The sequence below is a fragment of the Leucopleurus acutus genome (assembly GCF_964270905.1).
Source record: "Leucopleurus acutus genome assembly, chromosome: 1".
Taxonomy (NCBI): domain Eukaryota; kingdom Metazoa; phylum Chordata; class Mammalia; order Artiodactyla; family Delphinidae; genus Leucopleurus; species Leucopleurus acutus.
Window position 1 is genome coordinate 145,459,094 of NC_139142.1, and position 26,749 is coordinate 145,485,842.

The following is a 26,749-nucleotide window of genomic DNA, read 5'->3' on the forward strand; positions in this document are numbered from 1 at the left end:
GGCGGTCTGCCTCGTCACAGAACCATCCTGGTGCACCCAGGGCGCAGATGGGCCGGTGGGCAGAGGAGGTTCTGCAGGGGCCAGCAAGGGCAGTGCTTTCTCTGATGGCTCCATCTCCAAGACTTATTTTTAATTTGGTTATTTCTTTCTTTTGTTTTACTTTTTATCAAGATATTGCAACATATTCGACAGTAGACTAGAATAACAAACCTCCAGGTGTTTCTCATCTAGCCTCATCAATTACCAACTCAATGGCCGATATTGTTTCAACTGACTCCAACCCTCCTCTTCACGGTAACCCTAAGGACTCTTAAAAACACAAATACCATTATCACTCCTAAAATATTTAACAATTACTTAATAGTGTCAAAATCTTGAGTCCTCGTCTTAAGGATGTGTTAGAACCTTTCAGGCAGGCCGGCGACCGTCCGTCTAGCCCGGTGGTCCCCAAGCCCGGGGAAAGGAGAGACTCGCACCCACCCAGGAAGCCAGGAACAGAGATTCGACCCCTATTCTTCCCCGTGGTTTGCCAGTACCTGCTTGGATTGGCCCGGCGCGGAGCCGTCCGTGGGCTACACCGACCACAGAGGGAGGGATGAGACCGCCCAACACAGCGCACTAGAGGACCAGCGCATCCCTGTTGTCGGACGCTAGCGCACCTCTCTCCCCCGCAGAGGCTCGGAAACCCCACGGCGGCGGGTGGGGCTGCGCCCGGGATTGGGGGTGGGGCTGGAGCAGCCGGGGCTCCGCACGCCGCGCCCTGGTCCCGCTCCGACTGGGCGGGCAGCGCCTGGAGCCCGGCCAGGCGAGTCTGTCTCCGCCACTGTCCCGCCGGCTCCCGACCGTCCGGCTCTGCTCGGTCTGCCCTCCGCCCCACGCCGCCCGCCCGGTCAGCGCGGAACCTCTGGCCAGAGGGCAGACCAGCCATGGGCGCCCAGCCGCGCGGAGTCCGCGTCGCGAAGCTCTTGCCTCCCTGGGCGCCGCCGCCACTGCTGCTGTTTCTGCTGCTGCTGCTGCTGCTGCCAGGTACGCGCGCGGGGCGAGGGGGACTGGAGGGACGGGCGCCCAGCCCGAGCGGGGTCCGAAGGGGATGCGGCCCGGAGCGCAGCGCGAGGAGGTGGGGAGAAGGGCGCCGTGGCTGGGGACCCGAAACTCGTGTGGACTGGCTCCGGCCCGGCGGCGAGTTTGGTGGGGGGTGCGTGTTTTCCCCTCGGCGGGCCCCTCCTTGAGAGTGATTTGTGCGCTCCCTGGAGGCGCGGGGAGGGCCCGCACTGGGGCTCTTCCTTCCACAGCCCAGCGTTACAGATTCGAGTCTCGGCCCTGCCCATTGTCCTGCTTGGCGCACTGGGTGCTGAACTGACGCGCCCAGGCCGCGGGTTCCACTGTCTGCATCCCGCCCACCTCCTCGTTTTACGAATAGCTGGGGAAGCTGAGGCCAGAGAGGGCTCAAGGTTTGATCAAGGCCACCTGGGGCAGAGGAGAGTCGTTAAGGGGCGCCAGCCTCTCCTCCTTGTCCTCGCCTCTCCGCACTCCTGGCACCTCCCCGCCTTCGCCTTCTGCCCGGTCTCTAAAAGAAGCCTGTTAGGGAGAAGCCGGCCCTGATAGAAAGGCTTTTGAGTGTCCTGGGAGGGGTGGTAGATACCAGGGGACGAGGGATTTGGCAGGGCTGCAGGCGGTCCCTGCAGCTGGGAGGGTAAGTGTGTTGGGAGACCACGTTGTGACCATGCACTCAGAGCGCTGTTCCTGCCCCTCCGGTGCTGAGGCCCCCACTACTCAGAGCGCTGAACACTCCCCACGGAGCTCCTGAATGTGGCCCCTTCTTTATTTGGGGGGGGGCTAGGGGACAGTCAAAATCCCTGGAGAAGTTGGGTTGGACTTAAAGGATTCCCCTCATCCCCTCCCCAGATTTTTCCCAGATCTGTGAGAAGCAGCAGACAGCTGACTCAAGATGCCTGGAGTGCGGCTTATAAACAAAGAGGGTCCCCAAGGGTTTCAGAGAGGGAAGGGTCTTTGATCAGGCTGTGAAGACAGCATCAGCAGGAACCGTGGGTCGCACTCTGAGAGCATGGGAGCCACGTAGGCACCCGCTTCTAAGATGTTTGGTGGCCAAACCCCTACAGGGTCCTGGGTGGGAAGAAGGAAAGCCCCAGTCCTAGGTTGTAGTCTCCCTCGGGCCCTGGGGTACTCCTGCCCTGGGAGTGGACTGGTCGTCTCTCCATTGTGGCTGTATGCAGGCAGATTGCATTTGGATCACGCTGCAAAGATGGTGAGGACGGTTCATGAGCTCTTACCATATGCCTGCATGGAGCGAAGCACTTCACTCATAACAACCCTAAGAGGTGGATACATTTATAATCTTTCACAGATGAAGGAAATGAGGTTTAGAGAGGTTAAGCCACTTGCCCAAGCTCACACAGCTCACAAGGATTCTGTCAGGATTTGCACCAGGTCTATCCAAATTCAGAGCCCAGGCTTGTAATCATTGTGCTTCTCAACGAATGTGTGTGACCTGATGGAATCCCTTCTCTCTTGGGCCTCAGTTTCCTAGTCTTTAACTTCAAGGAGTAGGACTAGTCTGAAAGTCTGGAGTTCCAGAGAGTACCCTCAGCAGATGGAGAGGAAGCTGTAGGTGGATGGTGTCCCTGGTGAGGGGAAAAGTGACTTCCCCAGGATCTGACAGGGCTACTTCCCTCAGTGGCCAGAGCCTCCGACGCCGAGCATCGTCTGTTTGAGCGGCTGTTCGAAGATTACAATGAGATCATCCGGCCAGTGGCCAATGTGTCTGACCCAGTCATCATCCAGTTTGAAGTGTCCATGTCTCAGCTGGTGAAGGTGGTGAGTGCCAGAGCCACAAGCAGTGGCCGTGGGGTATGGAGCTTCTGGAATAGCCTTTCCCAGAACCAGCCTTGTTTTTGTAATTCACCATCTACTTTAATCTCTCTTTCTAGGATGAAGTAAACCAGATCATGGAGACCAACCTGTGGCTCAAGCAAGTAAGTGACCAGACCGTGGGCACTGCTGCCCCCTGGTGGTGACTGCTTTATTTGCTGTCTGTGAACCAAGGGCCAAAACGCCTGCTTCACTCCCGTGGACCCAGATTGAGGTCCACTGACTGGCTGGTCTGTCTCTACCTGGGCTTGGGGTCATATGCACTGCTCTACACCCCTGTGGAAAGACTGCAGGGCCCAGCCCCTCAAGTCACAGACGATAGACTGCATCCTGGAAAGAGAGACCTCCATGCTCAGACAAAATGGGGCTGACCCGGGCCTGGAGCCCTGGCCCCGACTCTAGGGTGGCGCCTGGGGCACCTCTTCCCCTTCCTCTTGCTAAAAACTCATCCTTAAGTCAGAATCATATGCTGTTGTTGTTGATGGGAGGGTGGGAGCTGGGGTTCTGGATTTTCCTGTTCAGATTGGGACCAAAGAAAGGGGCTTCCACATGTTCTCCCCAGGGAGGCTTTGTGCAGACGTAGACAGATAACTCACTGGCCTAAGGGTGATCCTTCCACCAGCTCAGCCAACTGGACACTCAGCTAATGCAGCCTTCCTTCCTAGGAGGCTGGCAAGCCAGGTGGGCACGGTGCCCACTCACTGCCCTATGGTACACGTTCCCTCCAGCCACAGCTTCACCTCTCTCCCCTCAGGTGCTCAGGTCTCACATCCCCCAGCCTCTACACCCAAACACTTCCTGGGCCCTGGTGGGATCATGGCTCCTTCCCCAGACCCTTCAGAGGCCAACCCTGCTCAACCCGGAGGTGGAAGAGGGTTCTGTGTGTCATGAGCGCCGTTACTGGGGCCTGATGGCATGTCCAAGCCATTTCAGGGATGTAAACAGCAGGAGCTTAAGGCAGGGACCTGGACCTGGCACTGGAAGTGACTGGAGAAAGCCCTAGTGGTCCTGATTGACTGATGGGGGCTGGGCTTGCCCCACTCATGGGGGCGGCCTGCACACTCAGCCCAGTGCTGTCTCCCCACTAGCACCCACATGAGAAATGGGCCAGTGTGGTCTGCATTGCAGAGGCGGCTCTGACGTGCAGCCGAGGTGGGGAGGTCACCAAGATGAGTGGTGTCAAAAGTAAAACCATGCTTGTTCTTCCACTGCCCCCCTCTCCCTCCTTGCCTTCTCCCCCCAGATCTGGAATGACTACAAGCTGAAGTGGAACCCCTCCGACTACAATGGAGCGGAGTTCATGCGTGTCCCTGCACAGAAGATCTGGAAGCCAGACATTGTGCTGTATAACAAGTAAGGTGCTGAGTGGCCCCCACCTCTCAGGGCTGTCAGCCTGGACCTGGGTCCTTGGCCTGCTGTGCTTTACAGCCTGGTCTTCCTGGGACCTTTTCCAAGAGAGCTCCATTCATTTGGTTCATTCCGCAGGTATTTATTGACCTACTGTGTGCCAGGTCCTAGAGATACTGTGGCACAAGATAGATACCCTCCCCCTTGCCTCTAGGAGTTTATCAGACACACCAGGGAGTACAGGAATGAGTTACAGTATCCAAATATGCAATTACAGACTGGAGGAAGGGCAAGGAAGGAAACACATGGGGGTGGGCTTCTGTCACCAAGGCAGGACCTGACCATCCCTGTAAGTCAGGCTGTAGCCACGCCCCATGGTTAGACCACAGGAAAGCTTCATTCTTTTTTTTTAATGGATGACCACAACAAAAGCAACAATGATTGCAACTACCAAACACGAAACACACTCATACTGTCATAATGTTGACATTCAGTCCAGTAATCCTCCACTGTAACAGCTCCTTTACTTTGCAGTGAAAATTGATTTGTATATTTTTTGCCTCTGAGTCCTTGTGGGATTTTTTTTTTATTATTCAAACAGAAAGTCACAAAAATTGTAATCATCCTCATCAGTTCACTCAGTCCCATGTAATTAATTTTTTTTTCATCTTGATCTTTTGTTAGCACTTTTATGAATTCATCAGTTTTCCATTAGAGTTCTGAAAATGCTTATTCATTCAGTTCAGCACTATAGTCAGTTACCAGAAACCTGTACTTGTCAGAGTCTTTTCCATGAATTCCTTGAAGATGAAACCCTTTTATAGGAACATTTTGCGAAAGCATCAGATTACACCCAGAACTCTCTGTAAATGACAAAAGACTTAAATATTACCACGGTTAAAGATATGATGAAAGTTCATAATAATGCAATAGACAAGGAAATTTAGTTATTTCTGAGATATACATTTTAAAGTAATAACTAGAATTATGACTTCTAACATTATACCAGAAAATATAAGATTTTTAGAAATTTCATGTAATGTTTGAATCATTTATATTAATATATTTCCATACAAATAACCCAAAGAGAGTTTAGTATTAGTTGTTTTTTTTGTTTGTTTTTTTGTACTGCAGGTTCTTATTAGTCATCAATTTTATACACGTCAGTGTATACATGTCAATCCCAACTGCCCGATTCAGCACACCACCATCCCCACCCCACCGTGGTTTTCCCCCCTTGGGGGGAAAGTTCATAATAATGCAATTGACAATTGAGACACATCTGTGTCTCAACTTCTGCCCTGTAAACCGGGTTCATCTGTACCATTTTTCTAGGTTCCACATACATGCGTTAATATACTATATTTGCTTTTCTCTTTCTGACTTACTTCACTCTGTATGACAGTCTCTAGATCCATCCACGTCTCAACAAATGACTCAATTTCGTTCCTTTTTATGGCTGAGTAATATTCCATTGTATATATGTACCACATCTTCTTTATCCATTTGTCTGTCGATGGGCATTTAGGCTGCTTCCATGACCTGGCTATTGTAAATAGTGCTGCAATGAACATTGGGGTGCATGTGTATTTTTGAATTATGGTTTTCTCTGGGTATATGCCCAGTAGTGGGATTGCTAGATCATATGGTAATTCCATTTTTAGTTTTTTAAGGAACCTCCATACTGTTCTCCATAGTGGCTATATCAAATTACATTCCCACCAACAGTGCAAGAGAGTTCCCTTTTCTCCACACCCTCTCCAGCATTTGTTGTTTGCGGATTTTTTTTTTTTTTTTTTTTTTTTGCTGTACGTGGGCCTCTCACTGTTGGGGCCTCTCCCGTTGTGGAGCACAGGCTCTGGACGCGCAGGCTCAGCGGCCATGGCTCACGGGCCCAGCTGCTCCGCGGCATGTGGGATCTTCCCGGACCGGGGCACGAACCCATGTCCCCTGCATTGACAGGCGGACCCTCAACCACTGCGCCACCAGGGAAGCCCTGTTGTTTGCAGATTTTTGATGATGCCCATTCTAACTGTAGTTTTGATTTGCATTTCTCTAACAATTAGTGATGTTGAGCAGCTTTTCATGTGCTTCTTGGCCATCTGTATGTCTTCTTTGGAGAAATGTCTGTTTAGGTCTTCTGCCCATTTTTGGATTGGGTTGTTTGTTTCTTTAATATTGAGCTGCATGAGCTGTTTATATATTTTGAAGATTAATCCTTTGTTGATTTGTTTGCGAATATTTTTTCCCATTCTGAGGGTTGTCTTTTCGTCGTGTTTATGATTTCCTTTGCTGTGCAACAGCTTTGAAATTTCATTAGGTCCCAATTTTTTATTTTTGTTTTTATTTCCATTACTCTAGGAGGTGGATCAAAAAAGATCTTGCTGTCATTTATGTCAAACAGTGTTCTTCCTATGTTTTCCTCTAATAGTTTCATAGTGTCCGGTCTTACATTTAGGTCTCGAATCCATTTTGAGTTTATTTTTGTGTATGGTGTTAGGGATTGTTCTAATTTCATTCTTCTACATGTAGCTGTCCAGTTTTCCCAGCACCACGTATTGAAGAGACTGTCTTTTCTCCACTGTTTATCTTTGCCTCATTGTCATAGATTAGTTGACCATAGGCACGTGGGTTTATCGCTGGGCTTTCTATCTTGTTCCATTGATCTGTGTTTCTGTTTTTGTGCCAGTACCATATTGTCTTGATTACTGTAGCTTTGTAGTATAGTCTGAAGTCAGGGAGTCTGATTCCTCCAGCTCCGTTTTTCCCCTCAAGACTCCTTTGGCTATTCGGGATCTTTTGTGTCTCCGTACAAATTTTAAGATGATTTGTTCTAGTTCCGTAAAAAATGCCATTGGTAATTTGATAGGGATTGCATTGAATGTGTAGATTGCTTTGGGTAGTATAGTCATTTTCACAATATTGTTTCTTCCAATCCAAGAACATGGTATATCTCTCCATCTGTTGGTATCATCTTTAATGTTTTTCATCAGTGTCTTATAGTTTTCTGCATATAGGTCTTTTGTTTCCCTAGGTAGGTTTATTCCTAGGTATTTTATTCTTTTTGTTGCAGTGGTAAACAGGAGTGTTTCCATAATTTCTATTTCAGATTTTTCATCATTAGTGTATAGGAATTCAAGAGATTTCTGTGCATTAATTTTGTATCCCACAACTTTGCCAAATTCATTGATTAGCTCTAGTAGTTTTCTGGTGGCATTTTTAGGATTCTCTATGTATAGTATCATGTCATCTGCAAACAGAGACAGTTTTACTTCTTCTTCTCCAATTTGGATTCCTTTTATTTCTTTTCCTTCTCTGATTGCCATGGCTAGGACTTACAAAATTATGTTGAATAATAGTGGTGAGAGTGGACATCCTTGTCTTGTTCCTGATCTTAGAGGAAATGCTTTCAGTTTTTCACCATTGAGAATGATGTTTGCTGTGGGTTTGCCTTATATGGCCTTTATTATGTTGAGATAGGTTCCCTCTATGCCCACTTTCTGGAGAGTTTTTATCATAAATGGTGTTGAATTTTGTCAAAAGCTTTTTCTGCATCTATTGAGATGATTATATGGTTTTTATTCTTCATTTTGTTAATGTGGTGTATCACATTGATTGATTTGCGTATACTGAAGAATCCTTGCATTCCTGGGATAAATCCCACTTGATCATGGTGTATGATCCTTTTAATGTGTTGTTGAATTCTGTTTGCCAGTATTTTGTTGAGGATTTTTGCATCTGTGTTCATCAGTGATATTGGTCTGTAATTTTTTTCTTTGGTAGTATTTTTGTTTGGTTTTGGTATCAGAGTGATGGTGGCCACAGAGAATGAATTTGGGAGTGTTCCTTCCTCTGCAATTTTTTGGAAGAGTTTGAGAAGGATGGGTGTTAGCTCTTCTCTAAATGTTTGGTAGAATTCACCTGTGAAGCCAGCTGGTCCTAGACTTTTCTTTCTTGGAAAATTTTTAATCACAGTTTCAATTTCATTACTTGTGATTGGTCTGTTCATATTTTCTGTTTCTTCGTGGTTCAGTCTTGGAAGGTTATACCTTTCTAAGAATTTGTCCATTTCTTCCTGGTTGTCCATTTTATTGGCATAGAGTTGCTTGTAGTAGTCTCTTAGGATGCTTTGTATGTCTGCCATGTCGGTTGTAACTTCTTTTTCATTTCTAATTTTATTGATTTGAGTCCTCTCCCTCTTTTTCTTGTTGAGTCTGGCTAATGGTTTATCAATTTTGTTTATCTTCTCAAAGAACCAGCTTTTAGTTTTATTGACCTTTGCTATTGTTTTCTTTGTTTCTATTTCATTTATTTCTGCTCTGATCTTTATGATTTCTTTCCTTCTGCTAAATTTGGGTTTTGTTTGTTCTTCTTTCTGTAGTTCCTTTAGGTGTAAGGTTAGATTGTTTACTTGAGTTTTTTGTTTCTTGAGGTAGGCTTGTATAGCTATAAACTTCCCTCTTAGAACTGCTTTTCCTGCATCTCATAGGTTTTGGATCATTGTATTTTCATTGTCATTTGTCTCTAGGTATTTTTTGATTTCCTCTTTGATTTCTTCAGTGATCTCTTGGTTATTTAGTAACATATTGTCTAGCCTCCAAGTGTTTGTCTTTTTTACATTTTTTTCCCTGTAATTCATTTCTAATCTCATAGCATTGTGGTCAGAAAAGATACTTGATATGAGTTCACTTTTCTTAAATTTACTGAGGCTTGATTTGTGACCCAAGATGTGATCTATCCTGGAGAATGTTCTGTGTGCACTTGAGAAGAAAGTGTAATCTGCTGTTTTTGGATGGAATGTCCTATAAATATCAATTAAATCTATCTGGTCTATTGTGTCATTTAAAGCTTCTGTTTCCTTATTTATTTTCATTTTGGATGATCTGTCCATTGGTGTAAGTGAGGTGTTAAAGTCCCCCACTCTTATTGTTTAACTGTTGATTTCCTCTTTTAGAGCTGTTAGCAGTTGCCTTATGTATTGAGGTGCTCCTATTTTGGGTGCATATATATTTATAATTGTTATATCTTCTTCTTGGAGTGATCCCTTGATCATTATGTAGTGTCCTTCCTTGTCTCTTGTAACATTCTTTATTTTAAAGTCTATTTTATCTGATATGAGTATAGCTACTCCAGCTTTCTTTTGATTTCCATTTGCATGGAATATCTTTCACCATCCCCTCACTTTCAGTCTGTACGTGTCCCTAGATCTGAAGTGGGTCTCTTGTAGACAGCATATGTATGGGTCTTGTTTTTGTATCAATTCAGCAAGCCTGTGTCTTTTGGTTGGAGCATTTAATCCATTCACATTTAAGGTAATTATTGATATGTATGTTCCTATGACCATTTTCTTAATTGTTTTGGGTTTGTTTTTGTAGGTCTTTTTCTTCTCTTGTGTTTCCCACTTAGAGAAGTTCCTTTAGCATTTGTTGTAGAGCTGGTTTGGTGGTGCTGAATTCTCTTAGCTTTTGCTTGTCTGTAAAGGTTTTGATTTCTCCATCGAATCTGAATGAGATCCTTGCCGGGTAGAGTAATCTTGGTTGTAGGTTCTTCCCTTTCATCACTTTAAGTATATCATGCCACTCCCTTCTGGCTTGTAGAGATTCTGCTGAGAAATCAGCTGTTAACCTTATGGGAGTTCCCTTGCATGTTATTTGTCATTTTTCCCTTGCTGCTTTTAATAATTTTTCTTTGTCTTTAATTTTTGCCAGTTTGATTACTATGTGTCTCAGTGTGTTTCTCCTTGGATTTATCCTGTATGGGACTCACTGTGCTTCCTGGACTTGGGTGGCTATTTCCTTTCCCATGTTAGGGAAGTTTTCAACTATAATCTCTTCAAATATTTTCTCTGGTCCTTTTTCTCTCTCTTCTCCTTCTGGGACCCCTATAATGTGAATGTTGGTGCATTTAACGTTGTCCCAGAGGTCTCTTAGGCTGTCTTCATTTCTTTTCATTCTTTTTTCTTCATTCTGTTGCGCAGCAGTGAATTCCACCATTCTGTCTTCCAGTTCACTTATCCATTCTTCTGCCTCAGTTATTCTGCTATTGATTCCTTCTAGTGTAGTTTTCATTTCAGTTATTGTATTGTTCATCTCTGTTTGTTCTCTAATTCTTCTAGGTCTTTGTTAAACATTTCTTGCCTCTTTTCTATCTTTGCCTCCATTCTTTTTCCGAGGTCCTGGCTCATCTTCACTATCATTATTCTGAATTCTTTTTCTGGAAGGTTGCCTATCTCCACTTCATTTAGTTGTTTTTCTTGGGTTTTATCTTGTTCCGTCATCTGGTACATAGCCCTCTGCCTTTTCATCTTGTCTGTCTTTCTGTGAATGTGGTTTTTGTTCCACAGGCTGCAGGATTGTAATTCTTCTTGCTTCTGTTCTCTGCCCTCTGGTGGATGAGGCTATCTAAGAGGCTTGATGGGAGGGAGTGGTGCTGGGTAGAGCTGACTATTGCTCTGTTGGGCAGAGCTCAGTTAAACTTAATCCGCTTGACTGTTAATGGGTGGGGCTGGGTTCCCTCCCTGTTGGTTGTTTGGCCTGAGGCAACCCAACACTGGAGCCTACCTGGGCTTTTGGTGGGGCTAATGACAGACTCTGGGAGGGCTCACGCCAAGGAGTACTTCCCAGAACTTCTGCTGTCAGTGTCCTTGTCCCCACGGTGAGCCACAGTGCCCCCCCACCCCCGCCTCTGCAGGAGACCCTCCAACACTAGCAGGTTGGTCTGGTTCAGTCTCCCCTGGGGTCATTGCTCCTTACCCTGCGTCCTGATGTGCACACTACTTTGTGTGTGCCCTCCAAGAGTGGAGTCTCTGTTTCCCCTAGTCCTGTCGAAGTCCTGCAGTCAATTCCCACTAGGCTTCAAGGTCTGATTCTCTAGGAATTCCTCCTCCTGTTGCCGGACCCCCAGGCTCGGAAGCCTGACGTGGGGCTCAGAGCCTTCACTCCAGTGGGTGGACTTCTGCGGTATAAGTGTTCTCCAATCTGTGAGTCACCCACCCAGCAGTTATGGGATTTGATTTTACTGTGATAGCGTCCTCCTACCATCTCATTGTAGCTTCTCCTTTGTCTTTGAATGTGCGGTATCTTTTTTGGTGAGTTCCAGTGTCTTCCTGTTGATGATTGTCCAGCAGCTAGTTGTGATTCTGGTGTTCTTGCCAGAGGGAGTGAGAGCGTGTCCTTCTACTCCAGCATCTTGGTTCCTCTCCAAGCTTCATTCTTTTACTCACCCAACGGATGCTCCCTGCCCCTGCCTCACACTGCACACGTGCATCTGCCCACCAGCCACAGGAAGCTGCGCCTTTCTCTCTCTTTCAAAGGTTCTTCCTCTGCCTATCTGAATCTGCCCATTGTGGCACCTACAAAACCTGCCTCTTTCTTAAGCCCATACAAACCTGACACCTTCCACATTTAACCTCTGTTATTAGACAAACAATTTTAATTGGTATTTTACAGTATGTACTAGTTTGTTCTCCAGGTATTGACAGACTTCAATTTTGTAACTGTGCTTTATCTCTGGAGTTCTAATGTCTTAAAAAAACCACTGAGCATTTTTCAACAAAACACTTCATATAGAATTAGTCTAATCAGATTTTAAAGCATTCTGTGTTTAGGTTTATATGCCATATTAATACGAATCAATATGTTTTACTGTTCGTATTGGGACTAGAGAAGCTATGTTTTTGATTGAATCCCACTTTCTATTCATGGGTTAAAAGAGAAGTGTTCTTTAACTACTCCAAAGATGGTCCGTGTTTTTATTTTTTTAATTTTTTAATTTTTTTAACATCTTTATTGGAGTATAATTGCTTTACAATGGTGTGTTAGTTTCTGCTTTATAACAAAGTGAATCAGCTGTACATGTACATTTACATATATCCCCATATCTCTTCCCTCTTGTGTGTCCCTCCCTCCCACCCTCCCTATGCCACCCCTCTAGGTGGTCACAAAGCACTGAGCTGATCTCCCTGTGCTGTGTGGCTGCTTCCCACTAGCTATCGATTTTATATTTGGCAGTGTATATATGTCCATGCCACTCTCTCATTTTGTCCCAGCTTACCCTTCCCCCTCCCCATGTCCTCGAGTCCATTCTCTAGTAGGTCTGCATCTTTATTTCTGTCCTGCCCCTAGGTTCTTCATAACCTTTTTTTTTTCTAGATTCCATATATATGTGTTAGCATACGGTATTTGTTTTTCTCTTTCTGACTTACTTCGGTCTGTATGACAGATTCTAGGTCCATCCACCTCACTACAAATAACTCAATTTCATTTCTTTTTATGGCTGAGTAATTCCATTGTATATATGTGCCACATCTTCTTTATCCATTCATCTGTCGCTGGACACTTAGGTTGCTTCCATGTCCTGGCTATTGTAAATAGAGCTGAACATGAACACTGTGGTACGTGACTCTTTTTGAATTCTAGTTTAAGCTACAGTAATCAAGAGAGTATGGTACTGGCACAAAAACAGAAATATAGATCAATGGAACAGGGTAGAAAGCCCAGAGATAAACCCACACACATATGGTCACCTTATCTTCGATAAAGGAGGCAAGAATATACAATGGAGAAAAGACAGCCTCTTCGACAAGTGGTGCTGGGAAAACTGGACAGCTATATGTAAAAGAATGAAATTAGAACACTCCCTAACACCATTCACAAAAATAAACTCAAAATGGATTAAAGACCTAAATGGAAGGCCAGAAACTATAAAACTCTTAGAGGTCCGTGTTTTGTTTACTGCTTTTCCAAGAAAAGACAGCATTCATAAATGTGTTTCTTTCATGCAATTTGTAAATTGGTCCTTAAAGAACTGGGACAGGAGATAAATTAACTGGTTTGTAGAAATCTCCTGGTCCAAAGGCTCTTAAGGAGCTGAGCAGGGTGGTAAGAATTTTTGCTAAGCTAGAATTAAGAAAGTGGGCACAGATCTTAATGTTATGATTTGAATTTCATAGCTGTTTTCTTGCTGGCAATCTTGGGTGAACAGCTGGGGTACTTTAGGGATGTGTGCTTTTAACAATACTGAGAGACATAGTGAAAAGCTTCCATCGGATATGGAGAGGAGCAAATATCATAAGGAATTTCCTTGGAATCTGAAGCTGAAAATAAGATTTAGAGACTATCTTTCAATTCCTCTCTCCTAACTAAAACTTCAGTTTCTCTGAACCTCGGGTGAGAGTTTCTTTTCATTTCAACACACTAGAAACACTTTTTACCTTCTTATGCCAGTTTCTCCTGCCATGTTTTTGTTCTTTGAAGTTCGTTCTCTAGTAGAATCCTCAGAAAGTGTTCGTGGACACAGTGTACCCTAAGTTCTTACAAGTTCATAACTCATTGTAGCCTTTTTAGGTAATACTCTTAGGTCATTTGCTGATATAAAATCCTTCACTCATACTTTCCTTCCATGAAAATCTTAAAAATGCTGACTCATGTTCTGGTATGAAGTGTTGCTGTCAGAAACGATTGCCAGTCTAATTTTCTTTTTTTCTTGTAAAATCTGGTGACTTGGGGGAGAGTAAAGGGACTCTATTAATACGTGTGCCAGGACCACAGATGTAAACCAGGACTGTTCTGAATGAATTGGGATGCATATTCAGCTTGTTTACAAGGGCGTTGTTCTTTTTCTTGGGTAACCCAAAGATATTTTACCCTTTAACTTTAAAATCTAGTTGTTTTACTCTGTACCATATACATAATAAGCCTTCTTTTATTCCAGTAAATGTTTTGTGAATTAGAGTTTTTCAGATCTGTTCTATTGCTTTATCTCTCCAGGAACTCCATTTTCACATATATTTGAACTGCTTTACCTATATTCTTTCCATATTATTTTCTCTCACATTCTTTTTCTTTGTCTCTTTTTGATGTAAAAGAATTTTTTTTCTCCTTTCTGTTTTTTATTTTCATCACAATACTTTCCATGGTGTGTGCTTGTTGTTACGTTTTAGTTTTTATTTCTAAAATGATTTTTTTAAATTTCTTTCTTCCCATTCTTTCCTAAGTTCTGTCAGTTCTTTATTCATCCTCCTATTGCTTACCCAAATTCTTAACTTCTCTATTTCTAATTTATGCTGCTCTTTCAAAGTTTCTAAAGATTGTTCTTTCTATTAGCTTAATTTGTAATGTCAGATTATCAGTTTCATCTGCTCTGAGGTTATATTTTTGCGGTGTGCACTTGTCTCCTTGTATGTTACTGTCATTCAATTACTTTTCATATTTTTCTTACAATATATTAATATGAGGTTCAGTCTAATCCTTTTCTGTTGCTCTTGTTTAAATAGATGGCCTTTGTTGTACTTTTAGGACAGATTCCCAGAGGGGATGGGAGTGGGTAAGGGTGGGTCTCTTGTGTCACCTGCTTGGGAGTTCCCTCCTCAAGTGGTTCCCTTGAAGCATTTAAATACTCCGTGTAGCCACCTCCACAGTCTGAGAGCTGCCACTTCTAGACACCTGCTTCTCTACTTTCTCAACCATCTTCTTTTTCTTACCCTCAGTTTCCCACGCTGTTCAATTTGAAGCCTACCCTATGCAGCTTTTTTCTGGGTGGGTCTCTGCCCTTCTGGAAGGCAGTTGGGGTGGGAGGTGTTTCTGAGATCGAGCCCAGCCCAGCCTCCTCTGCAGACCCTGGTGGCTCCCCATCGTTTTGTCCTCTCCCACAAACTGGCATCTGTGGTGCCCTCTCTGTTTCACCGTTCCCCTTGCTGAAGATGCAGTGCAGAGCGGGGTCCTCTTTTTTGAGGGGCAGATACCTCTTGGTGATTTCTGTCTGGGGCTCTCGGGACAGGAGAACTTCCCTTCCTCTTCCCTCAGCCACCTCCACAGCAGCTAACCCCACCCGAATCCCACGCAGGTCCCACTGGTGGTAGTGGTTCGACCCCACTCTCTCACACCTGAGGTTCTTAGAGTTCCACGTAACCTAACTTTGTTGACCACGTGGGCAGCGGGATGTTTCTTTTGCTATCTTGTTGCCCTGTTTTTCTGAGGAAATTTGGAAAGGTTAAAGAAACGGATGCCATCGTGATCTTTCTCATACCACTCACCACCCTCGCCCCACTTCAGCTCTTACTCTTTCCTTCTATTAAAGTGATACCTCAACTAATCATTTGCACCCACCCTGCCTTTTCTTTTTTTTAATCAGCTCACGTGGTTCAGCAACACACTGGCTGAGTGAGACCTTTCCCCCTCTGCTGACCCTTGCTGCCAGCCATATCTTGGGCAGCCAGGGGGGTGAGAGCTTCATTTATCTTTTTGGTCATCCGTTCAGTCAGCTAGTACTTACCGAGCGCCCTCTCTGTGGCTGGGGCTCTGCCAGACCCTGGTACCCAGCAAGGTCTTCATCTTCGGTCTCCTGGTGGCAGAGCTAGGCCGCTGACGCTGTCAGCAAGCAGGCCTCCTGGTCTGGGCAGACACAGCTGTGGGGGTCTGTAGGCAGCCGCCACAGTGACCAGGATCCCTGGAAAATAGCAGACATGTGCCCCAGCAACCAAGGGAAGCTGATCTCCAGTGTTTGGCCTTTTGGACACACAGACTTGAGGACTCAAGTTCCGACTGGTCAAGGCCCTGCCACAGACTCTGTGGGACGCTGAGCAAGCCAGTCCTGCCCTCTGACCTTCAGTTTCCTCGTCGGTAAAGTGAGGGGATCAGACTAAAGCAGGGATCATGAAGCTTTCCTGTGAAGGGCCAGGTAGTTAAGTATTTTAGGCTTTGTGGGCCTTAGAGTCTCTGTCGCAGCTACTCAGTCCTGCCCTTGTAGCTTAAAAGTAGCTGCAGACAATAGACCACAAATGGGTATGGCTGTGTGCTCCAATAAAAATTTATGTACAGAAATAGGGGGCAGGCCAGTGGGCCATACTTTGCCCTGGACTAGTCCCTGGGCTCTGAAGGTCCATTTTGTTGATCCAGATGCCCTAAGGAAAGTTGTTCTGGAGGCCTCTGCCTTCCCAGGGGTCCTCTCAGCCCTCTGCGTAATGTAGGCCAGCCTCCCAGGACTCCTTGGTGCCCAACATGGTCAAGTCCACTTGGGGCTGTGTGGGTCCCCACCCCCTCCCCACTTCTCATACCCCTCCTTTCCTCCTGGAGCTGGGAATCCTCTTCTTGTGGGGAATTGAGGGCCCAGTAGGATAAAGTGGGGCTAAGAACATATAAACACAGCAGGGCACCTTTGGGACAACCCAGCTGGCTGGAGTGAAGGCGGGTAGTGGATTTGACATCAACCCTTCACATGTAACGACTGTCCTGCTCGACCGACGCACGTGACGGTGGGAGGGCCAGAGACCAGCAAGGAGACACACCCCGGACACACCCCCTCCTGTCTTCACACAGTGCTATCCAGTAACAACCAGACAGGATATCCCTAAATGTATAGGTTTGTCTTTTTTTTTTTTTTTTTCCAGCTCTTCAGGCAAATGGGTATAGTGGTTGCTCCCTTTAGAAGGACATACATGCCTTCAAATGCAGAACTCTAAGAAATCAACAGGGCTGACCCACAGAAATGTCAAGAGCTTTCACTGGGCAAGGCCATTGTCATGAGGACCGGCTGGCTTCATGCTCAGATGTGAGACTGGACGGGGTGTTGAGCTGGTCGTCAGCAAATCTTCCACTGCACAAACCAGCTGATAAATGCCAACAAGCCAATTCTAGAATAATGTATGTCTCTGCATAGAAAGGGCACACATAGCTAAACAGAAGGGAGAAGGAACATGGGGAAGGTAGGGACACAGAAGGCAAAGGAACCTGTCATGCTGGGTTTGAAAGACAAGGAATCAGAAAACATGATTATTCACTCTAAAACAGTGCAGGGAGGAATGGGGAGTTTGGTAAACGGTCGAACCAGGGTCCAGAGATAGGGCCTGGTAATAGACCCATCTAACAGGCTCAGTTTAATGGCAGTGGGCTCCTACGGTGGTCTCTGCAGCCCCTTCCAGGTCCACGGTCTGGTTTGACATCCGTGTGTGTACACACATTGGGCTCCCAATGCAGACAGAATGAGGAGGCATTACCAGGGCCAAACCATAGGGACAGCGAGTGGCAAATATCCCCAAGGTCACCTAAACACCTGCCTCTGATGACCACTTTCATTCATTTCTTTTATTTCTTCAATTAAAGGAGAAAAAAAATCTCTGGCATTTGGGAGTGTCTCCATAAATATCAAGCTGGGAGTTGTATGGTGTGGAATGAACCCATGATGTGCCCCAGGGCGGGGGGTGATGAGTGTGTCAGATCGTTGGGGGTTGGGGGGTCCTGGGCCTCAGTATCCCCATTGGTAAATGGGATGGTGAACTGCGAGACCTTTTACAGCACTTTGAGCTCTCATATTCTGCAGTTATACAAATCGTTACTTGCCATTTACCTGCTGGCAGCGTGAGAAGCTGGGCTAGCTGACCACATGGTAATGACCTGTGTGCCGCACACCTCCTCTTTGTCTCCGCAGTGCTGTTGGGGATTTCCAGGTGGACGACAAGACCAAAGCTTTACTCAAGTACACGGGGGAAGTGACTTGGATCCCCCCGGCCATCTTTAAGAGCTCGTGCAAAATCGATGTGACCTACTTCCCATTCGATTACCAGAACTGCACCATGAAGTTTGGTTCCTGGTCCTACGACAAGGCAAAAATCGACCTGGTCCTGATCGGCTCCTCCATGAACCTCAGGGACTACTGGGAGAGTGGTGAGTGGGCCATCATCAAAGCCCCAGGCTACAAACATGACATCAAGTACAACTGCTGCGAGGAGATCTACACGGACATCACGTACTCGCTGTACATCCGGCGCCTGCCCCTGTTCTACACCATCAACCTCATCATCCCCTGCCTGCTCATCTCCTTCCTGACCGTGCTTGTCTTCTACCTGCCCTCCGACTGCGGCGAGAAGGTGACCCTCTGCATCTCGGTCCTCCTCTCCTTGACTGTGTTTCTGCTGGTGATCACTGAGACCATCCCGTCCACCTCTCTGGTCATTCCCCTGATCGGCGAGTACCTCCTGTTCACCATGATTTTTGTAACCCTGTCCATCGTCATCACCGTCTTCGTGCTCAACGTGCACTACAGGACCCCCACCACACACACGATGCCCATGTGGGTGAAGACCATATTCTTGAACTTTCTCCCCAGGGTCATGTTCATGACCAGGCCGGCAAGCAGTGAGGGTAACACTCAGAGGCCAAGACCCTTCAATAGCGCTGAGCTCTCAAACCTGAATTGCTTCAGCCACATAGAGTCCAAGAGCTGCAAAGAAGGCTACCCCTGCCAGGACGAGCTATGTAGCCACTGCCACCACCGCAGGGTAAAAATCCTGAATTTCAGTGCCAATCTCACGAGAAGCTCCAGTTCTGAATCTGTCAATGCCGTGCTGTCCCTCTCTGCTCTGTCACCAGAAATCAAAGAAGCTATCCAAAGTGTCAAGTATATTGCTGAAAATATGAAAGCACAGAATGAAGCCAAAGAGGTAAGGATATGTCTGTTATTACATTGGTCATTCATTCATTCAACAAACATTTTATTGGTTCCTTGTGGGCAAGGAATTAGACTGGCATCAGTGGCTTGTGTTCAGACCAGCTCCTCATTTACCAGTTATTTATCCTTGGATACACCGCCTCACCTCTGTGAGTCTGTCTTCTCATCTGTAAAATGGGATGATAAAGGTTGTGAGTATGTGGTGCCCTGCATTTAGCTGCTGGGCTGCCAGCAGTTTGGGCCATTGGAACACCTGATGCTGAGTGAGTGGATTAGGAGGTAGGCTGGAAGAGGGCATGAGGCCAGATGATCTCCAATTAGTATTGATCAGCTGAGCTGACATTTTAAACTTTACTCGTGGTGTCTCCCTACTCCCCTTTAAGAGTAATTTACATAAAGTACACACCTCTTAAGTCTACAGCTCAGTGAATTTTTACATTATGTGTACACCCACATAACCATGATCTAGGTAAAGGTATAGAACATTTCCAGTGCCCCAGACGGTTCCCTTGTGCCCCTCCCCAGTCAGTAACCCCCTCCCTCCCTCCTCAGTAACCACTGATCCCGACGTCTTTTATGTTAATTAATTTTACCTATTCTTGAACTTCATATGAGTGGAATCGCATAGCATAAACTTTCATATCAGACTTCCTTCATTCAGCAAAGTGTACAAAGATGTCTGAGGTTTCTCCTTTTGGTTGGTTATTGGTGTGTAAGATTCTACAGTATGACAACACCGCCTTCTGTTTATTCATTCTACAGTTGTTGGACATTTGGTTATTTCCAGTTTGGGGCGATATGAATAAAGCTGCTATAAATTTATACATATCTTTTGGTGAATATATACACTCGTTTCTCCTGGCTACATTCCTAGGGGTGGAATTGCTGGATCACTGGAGAGGTGTATTTTCACTTTAGTGGACACTGTCAGGTTTCCAAAGGGTTTGAGCCGATTGACATGCCCCCTGGCAATGTTTGAGGGTTCCAGCTGCTACCCATCCTTGCCAAACGGGGGTGAAGTGGCCTTTCTTGTCCCTGTGGACTAATGATTAGGGCTCTTTTTCATATGCTTATTGGCCATTTGGATATCTTCTTTTGTGAACTATCTATTCACACTCTTGCCCATCTTTTTTTAATTGGGTGAACTCATATTTCCTTCAAAAATCTTATGCTAGAACTAGTGATAGGTATTAGTAATGGGGAAGCTTTACACTTATGTGTTTGGCTGTTCCCACACTGTTTACCCCCAGGGTTACCAGAATCATGTTCAATAATTTTTTAAGAAGCTCTGCTTTAAAATTAACTGGTTCTGTTTTAAGTTGATTATTAGCAAAGAGCTAATTACCAGATAATTTCAGCTCCTGATGCACTGTAGGTAATTAATGTTGGTAGGAAATGTCTGGAGCCTCTTTTATTCAGCTGTGAACGGCATATTAAAGTAGATGAGACAGGAGGGAGATAGCAACAGTGGCCCCGTGTCCTCACCCCACCCATCTGAGCAACTCTGAGCCCACTTGTGACTGTAACAATGCAAAACCTCCCACTGATACCAGAAATTGAGCCAAAAAGTCAGGCCCTCCTTTAAATTCAGTTGAAGCAGTTGCTTGGTTGTTTTTTTTTCAAGTCTTCATTGAATTTCTTTTACAACATTGCTTCTGTTTTATGTTTTGGTTTTTTGGCCCTGTGGCACGTGGGATCTTAGCTCCGGGACCAGGGATCGAACCCACACCCCCTGCATTGGAAGTCGAAGTCTTAACCACTGGACCACCAGGAAGTCCCTGAAGCAGTTGTTGGACATTAAGTACATGATTAGAGAATCTCATTTGTCTAACACTACTCACTTTTGCAGATATTCTCTACCCTTTCTTTTTAAAATAATCACTTCTTTTGAGTGATAATTTACTAAAGATTGAGATCTAAGTACCCATCGTCTTTGTCAGGCTATTAGAAACTATCTTTATTCCAAAAATTATTTACTAGGAACCATACAAGGTGTTAAGAGTTTCACGAGGGTTTTAGTTAGCGTTAGAGTTTCCACAAGATGTGTGACGGAGGCAGACAGTAAAAAAAAAAAATGTTACTGAAAGGGAAGTCACAGCTGAAATGCCAGGAAGGTAAATTAGTGAAATAGCCTGAATGTGGCCAGCTAGAGGCACATGGTTCATCTCAAGGGGCAGCCACTGCTCACTTCTGGTCATCTGTTACCACAGATGAATGTGGTCCCATTGTTCTTCCAGAGAAAGCAGAAATCTGGACCACCGTCCAGTGGATTGCAACCTGTTTATGAAAGGGTGGCAAGTGTTAGAATAAAGATGCCTACTCAGTGCTCTGAGGAGAGTTGGGCTGTCTGAAGGATGCCTTCTTTCTCTCTTACTGTGTGACGGACATGCTGCTGTTCTAGAGGTATTTTAATTTCCTAATTCCCTGGCTCCAACTTGGTTGGTTTTAACTGTCCTGGGCTCCTAGGCACTTGGAATGAACAGGCTTGGTTCTCCCAGAGCCATCTCCTGAGGATGCTGAGAGCCTGTGAATGACTGTCCCTGGACACGCCAGATCCCAGAGGGACAGGAGTGTCATCGTGTCACCTGCCTTGGCTGTTCTCTTTTCAAGTTGTTTGTGTTGGTCACCCCTACTTGCTCACACTTGTGAGGTGTTTAATACTCTAAATTCAGAGTTAGGGCTAGGATTGGGTTACAAGTTAGAAAACTAGTTAGGGAGCTTGTGGTCTCATGTTAATACTCTCCGTTTTACGGTTTTGACGGCTGATCGTTTGAAGTTGGTTCCACTGTATGAGTTGTTCTTGAGGTCTTGGAGGTGTGCATAGATCAGAGCCATGATCTTTTGAGCTAATAAGCCTGATACAATTTGTTTTGTTTGGTTCAGATACAGAGATATATCTATATATCTATATGTATGTATATCTGTTCATTCATTCCAACTAGAGTCAGACTTCTGATCAATGATTTATTTACATGTGTTGTAATTACTGTTTTCTAGGGTTAAATTTTGGCCATCTTATTTCACGTTTTCCATTTACTTTTTTTTTGCCTCAGTTCTTGCTGTTTACTAGAAAGTTTGAATATTTTTTGCTAGTTGAAAGTCATGTGCTTTATTTTTATTCTTCTACTAGCTCTTCCTAACTGATTTAAACCCATGCTCAAGGTCCATTTTCCATATCAATTGGTCTCTTACATTTTTAAGTATCTGTGTTTCGCCCCCGACCCCACTGTCCTTCCCCTCTGATCTTCCTCACTGCTTTGGTTACCTGGGTGTTACTAGAGCTTTAGTTTTGGTTTTTCATGAATATATGTTTTGGTTTTTGACCTACCTTTTTTTATTTAGTCTATAGTCACCCCTCACATCTACTTATGGTGTCCTCCTGGATTTATCTCTTTGTGTTGGCATGCCTTCTCAAGAGTGTTTATGGGTAAACCTTTTGGGGCCTGTAAGCTTAAAAATGTATTGTGGGGCTTCCCTGGTGGCGCAGTGGTTAAGAATCTGCCTGACAATGCAGGGGACACGGGTTCGAGCCCTCATGCAGGAAGATCCCACACGCTGCACAGCAACTAAGCCCGTGAGCCACAACTACTGAGCCCACGCGCCTAGAGCCCGTGCTCCACAACAAGAGAAGCCACCGCAATGAGAAGCCCACGCACCACAACGAAGAGTAGACCCTACTCACCGCAACAAGGGAAAACCCTCACACAGCAACGAAGATCCAACACAGACAAAAATAAATAATTTTTTTTTAAACTGTATTGTGCCCTCACTTTTTTTTTATTTTTTTTGCAGTATGCAGGCCTCTAACTGTTGTGGCCTCTCCCGTTGCGGAGCACAGGCTCCGGACGCACAGGCTCAGCGGCCATGGCTCACGGGGCCAGCCGCTCCGCAGCACGTGGGATCTTCCCGGACCGGGGCACGAACCCGTGTACCTTGCATCGGCAGGCAGGCTCTCAACCACTGCGCCACCAGGGAAGCCCATGTGCCCTCACTTTTAAGTGCGAGTTTAGCTGGATACGAAATTCTAGGGTTGAAGTTCTTTTCCTTAAATACTTAAATAACACTCCATGGCCTTTTTGCCTCAGTGTCGTTTCTGAAAAAGTTTTAAGTTAATCTGAATGTTGTTCCTTTGCAAGCAATCTATTCCGTCTAGAAGCTATTAGAATTTTCTGTTTGTAGAGAAATCGAATGACACCAAACACAACGTGTTGGTGTGGGTCTCTCCTAGTCTGTTTGGCATTCCTGTGAGCCATTTAATTCCAAGGTTTTTCATCTCAGTTTAACTCTGGGGAAGTCAGTGTTATTTCTGTAAAGATCTCCTGTTCACCCTTCTTTTCTCTTTCCCTGAACTGTTGTTGTACAGACGGGATACCTCTGCTCCCAGCTTCTCCATCTCCTAGCTTTTCTTTTACATCGCTGCCCCAGGTGAGGTCCCTACTCTCCTCCCTGTTTCTTTCCGGGGCTGTATTTACCCTTGCCAGTCACCCCAGCTCTTGAGTTCTTTATCGCGACTTGTCTGTTGTTCACACTTGTATTTCCACTCGATTCTTCTATAACACTGCTTGTTCCTAACTTCGTGTTTCCAGTATTCTCTCCTATCCAGTGACTATCTGGATAGTCTCAAAGACTGTCTTGTTTAGTTTAAATCCTTAACCTATCTGTTCCATGAATTTTCTTTCAAATACCTCAGTTTGTGTATTGGGGGCCTGTAAACTCACCTTTTCTGGGAGTGTCAGCCATCCTTACTGAACTGTGTTTGAGGGGCCCAAACCCATGCTTCCCAAGGCAGAGGACCCACATGGCCACAAACTGGGCTAGACGCCCCTTCAGGGGCGTTTCCTCCCCTCCAGCTGACCTTGTCCGTGAGGAGCTCCTCCACGTCCCTTTCACTCAACTGCAGTTGTTCATCTTTGATGTGGGGAGCGAGGAGGGAAGCCTCAGGCCCCACCAATCAGTGGGCACCTCTGCTCTGCTCTTCCCCTCAGCCAGGCCCTACTTTGCTGACAAGTGGCCCTGCCTGCATCTCTGGGCTGGGAGTGGCAGGCTGGAAAGAGGCACAGGGTTGGGGGAGAGAAGAGCACAACCAAGCCTTCCCCAGTCCTTCCCTCCACCGAGACCCTTCTCTTCCAACCGCATGCTCACACTCAGCAGTCCACACCTGCCCAGGTTTCTGAGAGTCTTTAAGGCACGGTCTCCTCTTGTTTCTGGGACATCTCCAGGGTTGGGCTGGGCAACAGAGCCAAGTGCTCGGGCTAGTTCACCGTTCTGCCCAGCACTCATCTACCTGTTCGTGCATCACTAGTGCCAAAGTTTCCAGAGAATGACCAGTGTCCTTGTGCCTTAAAGACTCAGAGTTAGACACAAAATTAAGTTTCACCCAGCTGTATTTGCAGCACTGTTCGTATTCATGTGTAAAACCCAAGTCCCCTCTTTCTTCACCAGGCTAAACCATGTGACGTGCTCTCAGAGGGGGATTTATACTTGGTTAATGGTCATTTTTAAAATCAGCATTAATATCAGTAGGTATTATTCATTAAGGACCCTGTGCCAGGCACATATTTCATTTACTCCTCATAACAACTCTCTGAATTAGGTACTGTTCTTATCCTCGATTTACCAAGGAGGAAATTGAGGCTGAGAGAGGTCACATAATTCACCCAGATTCTCGTGCCTAGAAAGGAGCAGAGCTGGGATTATAACAAGTCTTGGTTTTCCCACCCCACTGCCTCCTAGGCCCTAGGAGGTTTAGCCAGTAGGGGGCTGGCAGGAATCACAGGGTCTATTGTATATTGGAATCTTTTACACCCAAAGTCTTAGGAATTCAAATAAGTACCCGGTGGCAAATAGGGCATTATAGCTCTAATCCACTGACTTCTCAATGTCATCAGAGGGACACGTTCACTCACGCTCATAATGTTGAAATAAAATCCTTGTCTCCCAGCCCCATTTCAGTGCACTTAATTAAATTACTAAATCACATGCTGCCTCTTTATTATGTGATTATTTCTTCAAAATCAGTTGATTCATGGGTTCTCTTTTTCTCAGTCCAATTATGGTTTCCCTTCTGAGTTGTCTAGTATAATTAATGTGCAGTTCTCCTTCCTATTTCAAGCCTAAATTGAAGCTGTCTTATATACAATTAGTCTCGCTCTTTCTTCCATCTTTTACTTTATGGTCAGCATTTATTTCTGATTTTGAACCTGTTCTGTAACTGTACGGAATTCCATGATACTTTGGCCTTCTAATTGAAGATGATACTTGGCTAGTTGGGCATTGTGGAGAGAGGGCGGTGGGAGAGGAAGAGTGATGATGGGCTTACCCTGATGTGCTTATTTCATTTTTGAAACAGACGTTACAAGGAAATTAGTATCTAAAACTGGATAAGAGCTAGTACTTTGAATTATGTTGGACTGTATTAGCTATTCTAACCAAGGCCCAGAATCCTCCTGCAGAGGTGTAAATCAAGTTAACTGGTTTTAACTAACTTTATAAATTGGAATTCAATTTTTAGGGAAAAAAAGGGTTATGTAGATGTTAAGAAATTTCTGATTTAAAAGATTTAATATGACAGATATTTTATTCCTGTTTCTCTAGTGCATAAAGAGAAACTTGAGAATGGTAGACTTCCTCAGACTACATCAATTAGAAAAAAGAGGTTTCTTGCATATTGGCAAGCAGAATGGCTTCTTCTACTGAAACCCATTTATTAGATATTCAATATTGAAAATGTGTCCACCTTGCCTTTTCCTTCCTGCTTTATTTTTTCCTCTTTCATGATGTTTGTTTTTGTCTTTCAGATTCAAGACGATTGGAAGTATGTTGCCATGGTGATTGATCGTATATTTCTGTGGGTTTTCATTCTGGTGTGCATTTTAGGAACAGCAGGATTGTTTCTGCAACCTTTGATGGCCAGGGATGATGCATAAGCACTAAACTGTGTGTTACTTATGAGGTTACTTATGTGTATTGGGGGAGAGGCGGCTCACTGTTTTTTTAATTTTATTTTTTGTTGTGGTAAAATTCACTTAGCATAAAATGTACCATCTTAACCATGTTTAAGGGCACAGTTCAGTGGTATTAAATATATTCAGGGCTTCCCTGGTGGCGCAGTGGTTGACAGTCCGCCGATGCAGGGGACACGGGTTCATGCCCCGGTCCAGGAGGATCCCCACATGCTGCGGAGCAGCTGGGCCCGTGAGCCATGGCCGCTGAGCCTGCGCGTCCGGAGCCTTGTGCTCCGCAACGGGAGAGGCCACAACAGTGAGAGGCCCGCGTACAGCAAAAAAAAAAAAAAAATTTATATATATATATATATTCACATTGTTGTGTAACCATCACCACCATCCATCCCCATAACTCTTCATCTTGTAAAACTATAGACCAGTTAAACAATAATTCCCCATTCTCCCCTCCCACCAGCAACCATCATTACACTTTGTCTTTATGACTTTGACTACTCTAAGTACCTCATATAAGTGGAATCATACAGTATTTGTCTTTTTGTGACTGGCTTATTTCACTTCACAGAATGTCCCTAAGGTTCATCCATGTTGTAGCATATTGCAGAATTTCCTTACTTTTTAAGGCTGAATAATAGTCAATTTTAAGTATATACATTTTGCTTATCCATTTATCTGTTGATGGACACTTGGGTTGCTCCCATGTTTTAGCTGTTGTGGATAATGCTGCTATGAACATGGGTGTACTCTCTCCGATACCTTGCTTTCAGTTCCTTTGGGGATATACCCAGAAGTGGAATTGCTCGATCATATGGCAATTCTATTTTTAATTTTTTGAGGAACTGCCATACTGTTTTCCACCATGGCGATACCATTCTATATTGCCACCAACAATGTACAAGGGTGGATTCTCCCCAGTTTCTCCACATCCTCATCATACTTTTTATTTTTTTTCGGTACGCAGGCCTCTCACTGTCGTGGCGTCTCCCGTTGCGGAGCACAGGCTCCGGACGCACAGGCTCAGCAGCCCGGGCTCATGGGCCCACTCCACGGCATGTGGGATCTTCCCGGACCGGGGCATGAACCCAAGTCCCCTGCATTGGCAGGCGGAC

General features: G+C 45.2%; 1 protein-coding gene across 1 annotated transcript; it reads left to right on the plus strand.

Moving 5' to 3' along the window:
* Nucleotides 1–989: 989 nt before the first annotated feature.
* On the plus strand, nt 990–25,604 carry CHRNA3 (cholinergic receptor nicotinic alpha 3 subunit; the record flags this gene model as incomplete). The annotated part of the gene is made up of 6 exons (XM_082836124.1): nt 990–1,026; nt 2,696–2,835; nt 2,949–2,993; nt 4,133–4,242; nt 17,659–18,670; nt 25,476–25,604. Exons 2-6 carry the CDS (start codon nt 2,815–2,817, stop codon nt 25,602–25,604), a joined length of 1,317 nt encoding a protein of 438 aa, XP_082692250.1. The 5' UTR covers nt 990–1,026; nt 2,696–2,814.
* Nucleotides 25,605–26,749: the final 1,145 nt, after the last annotated feature.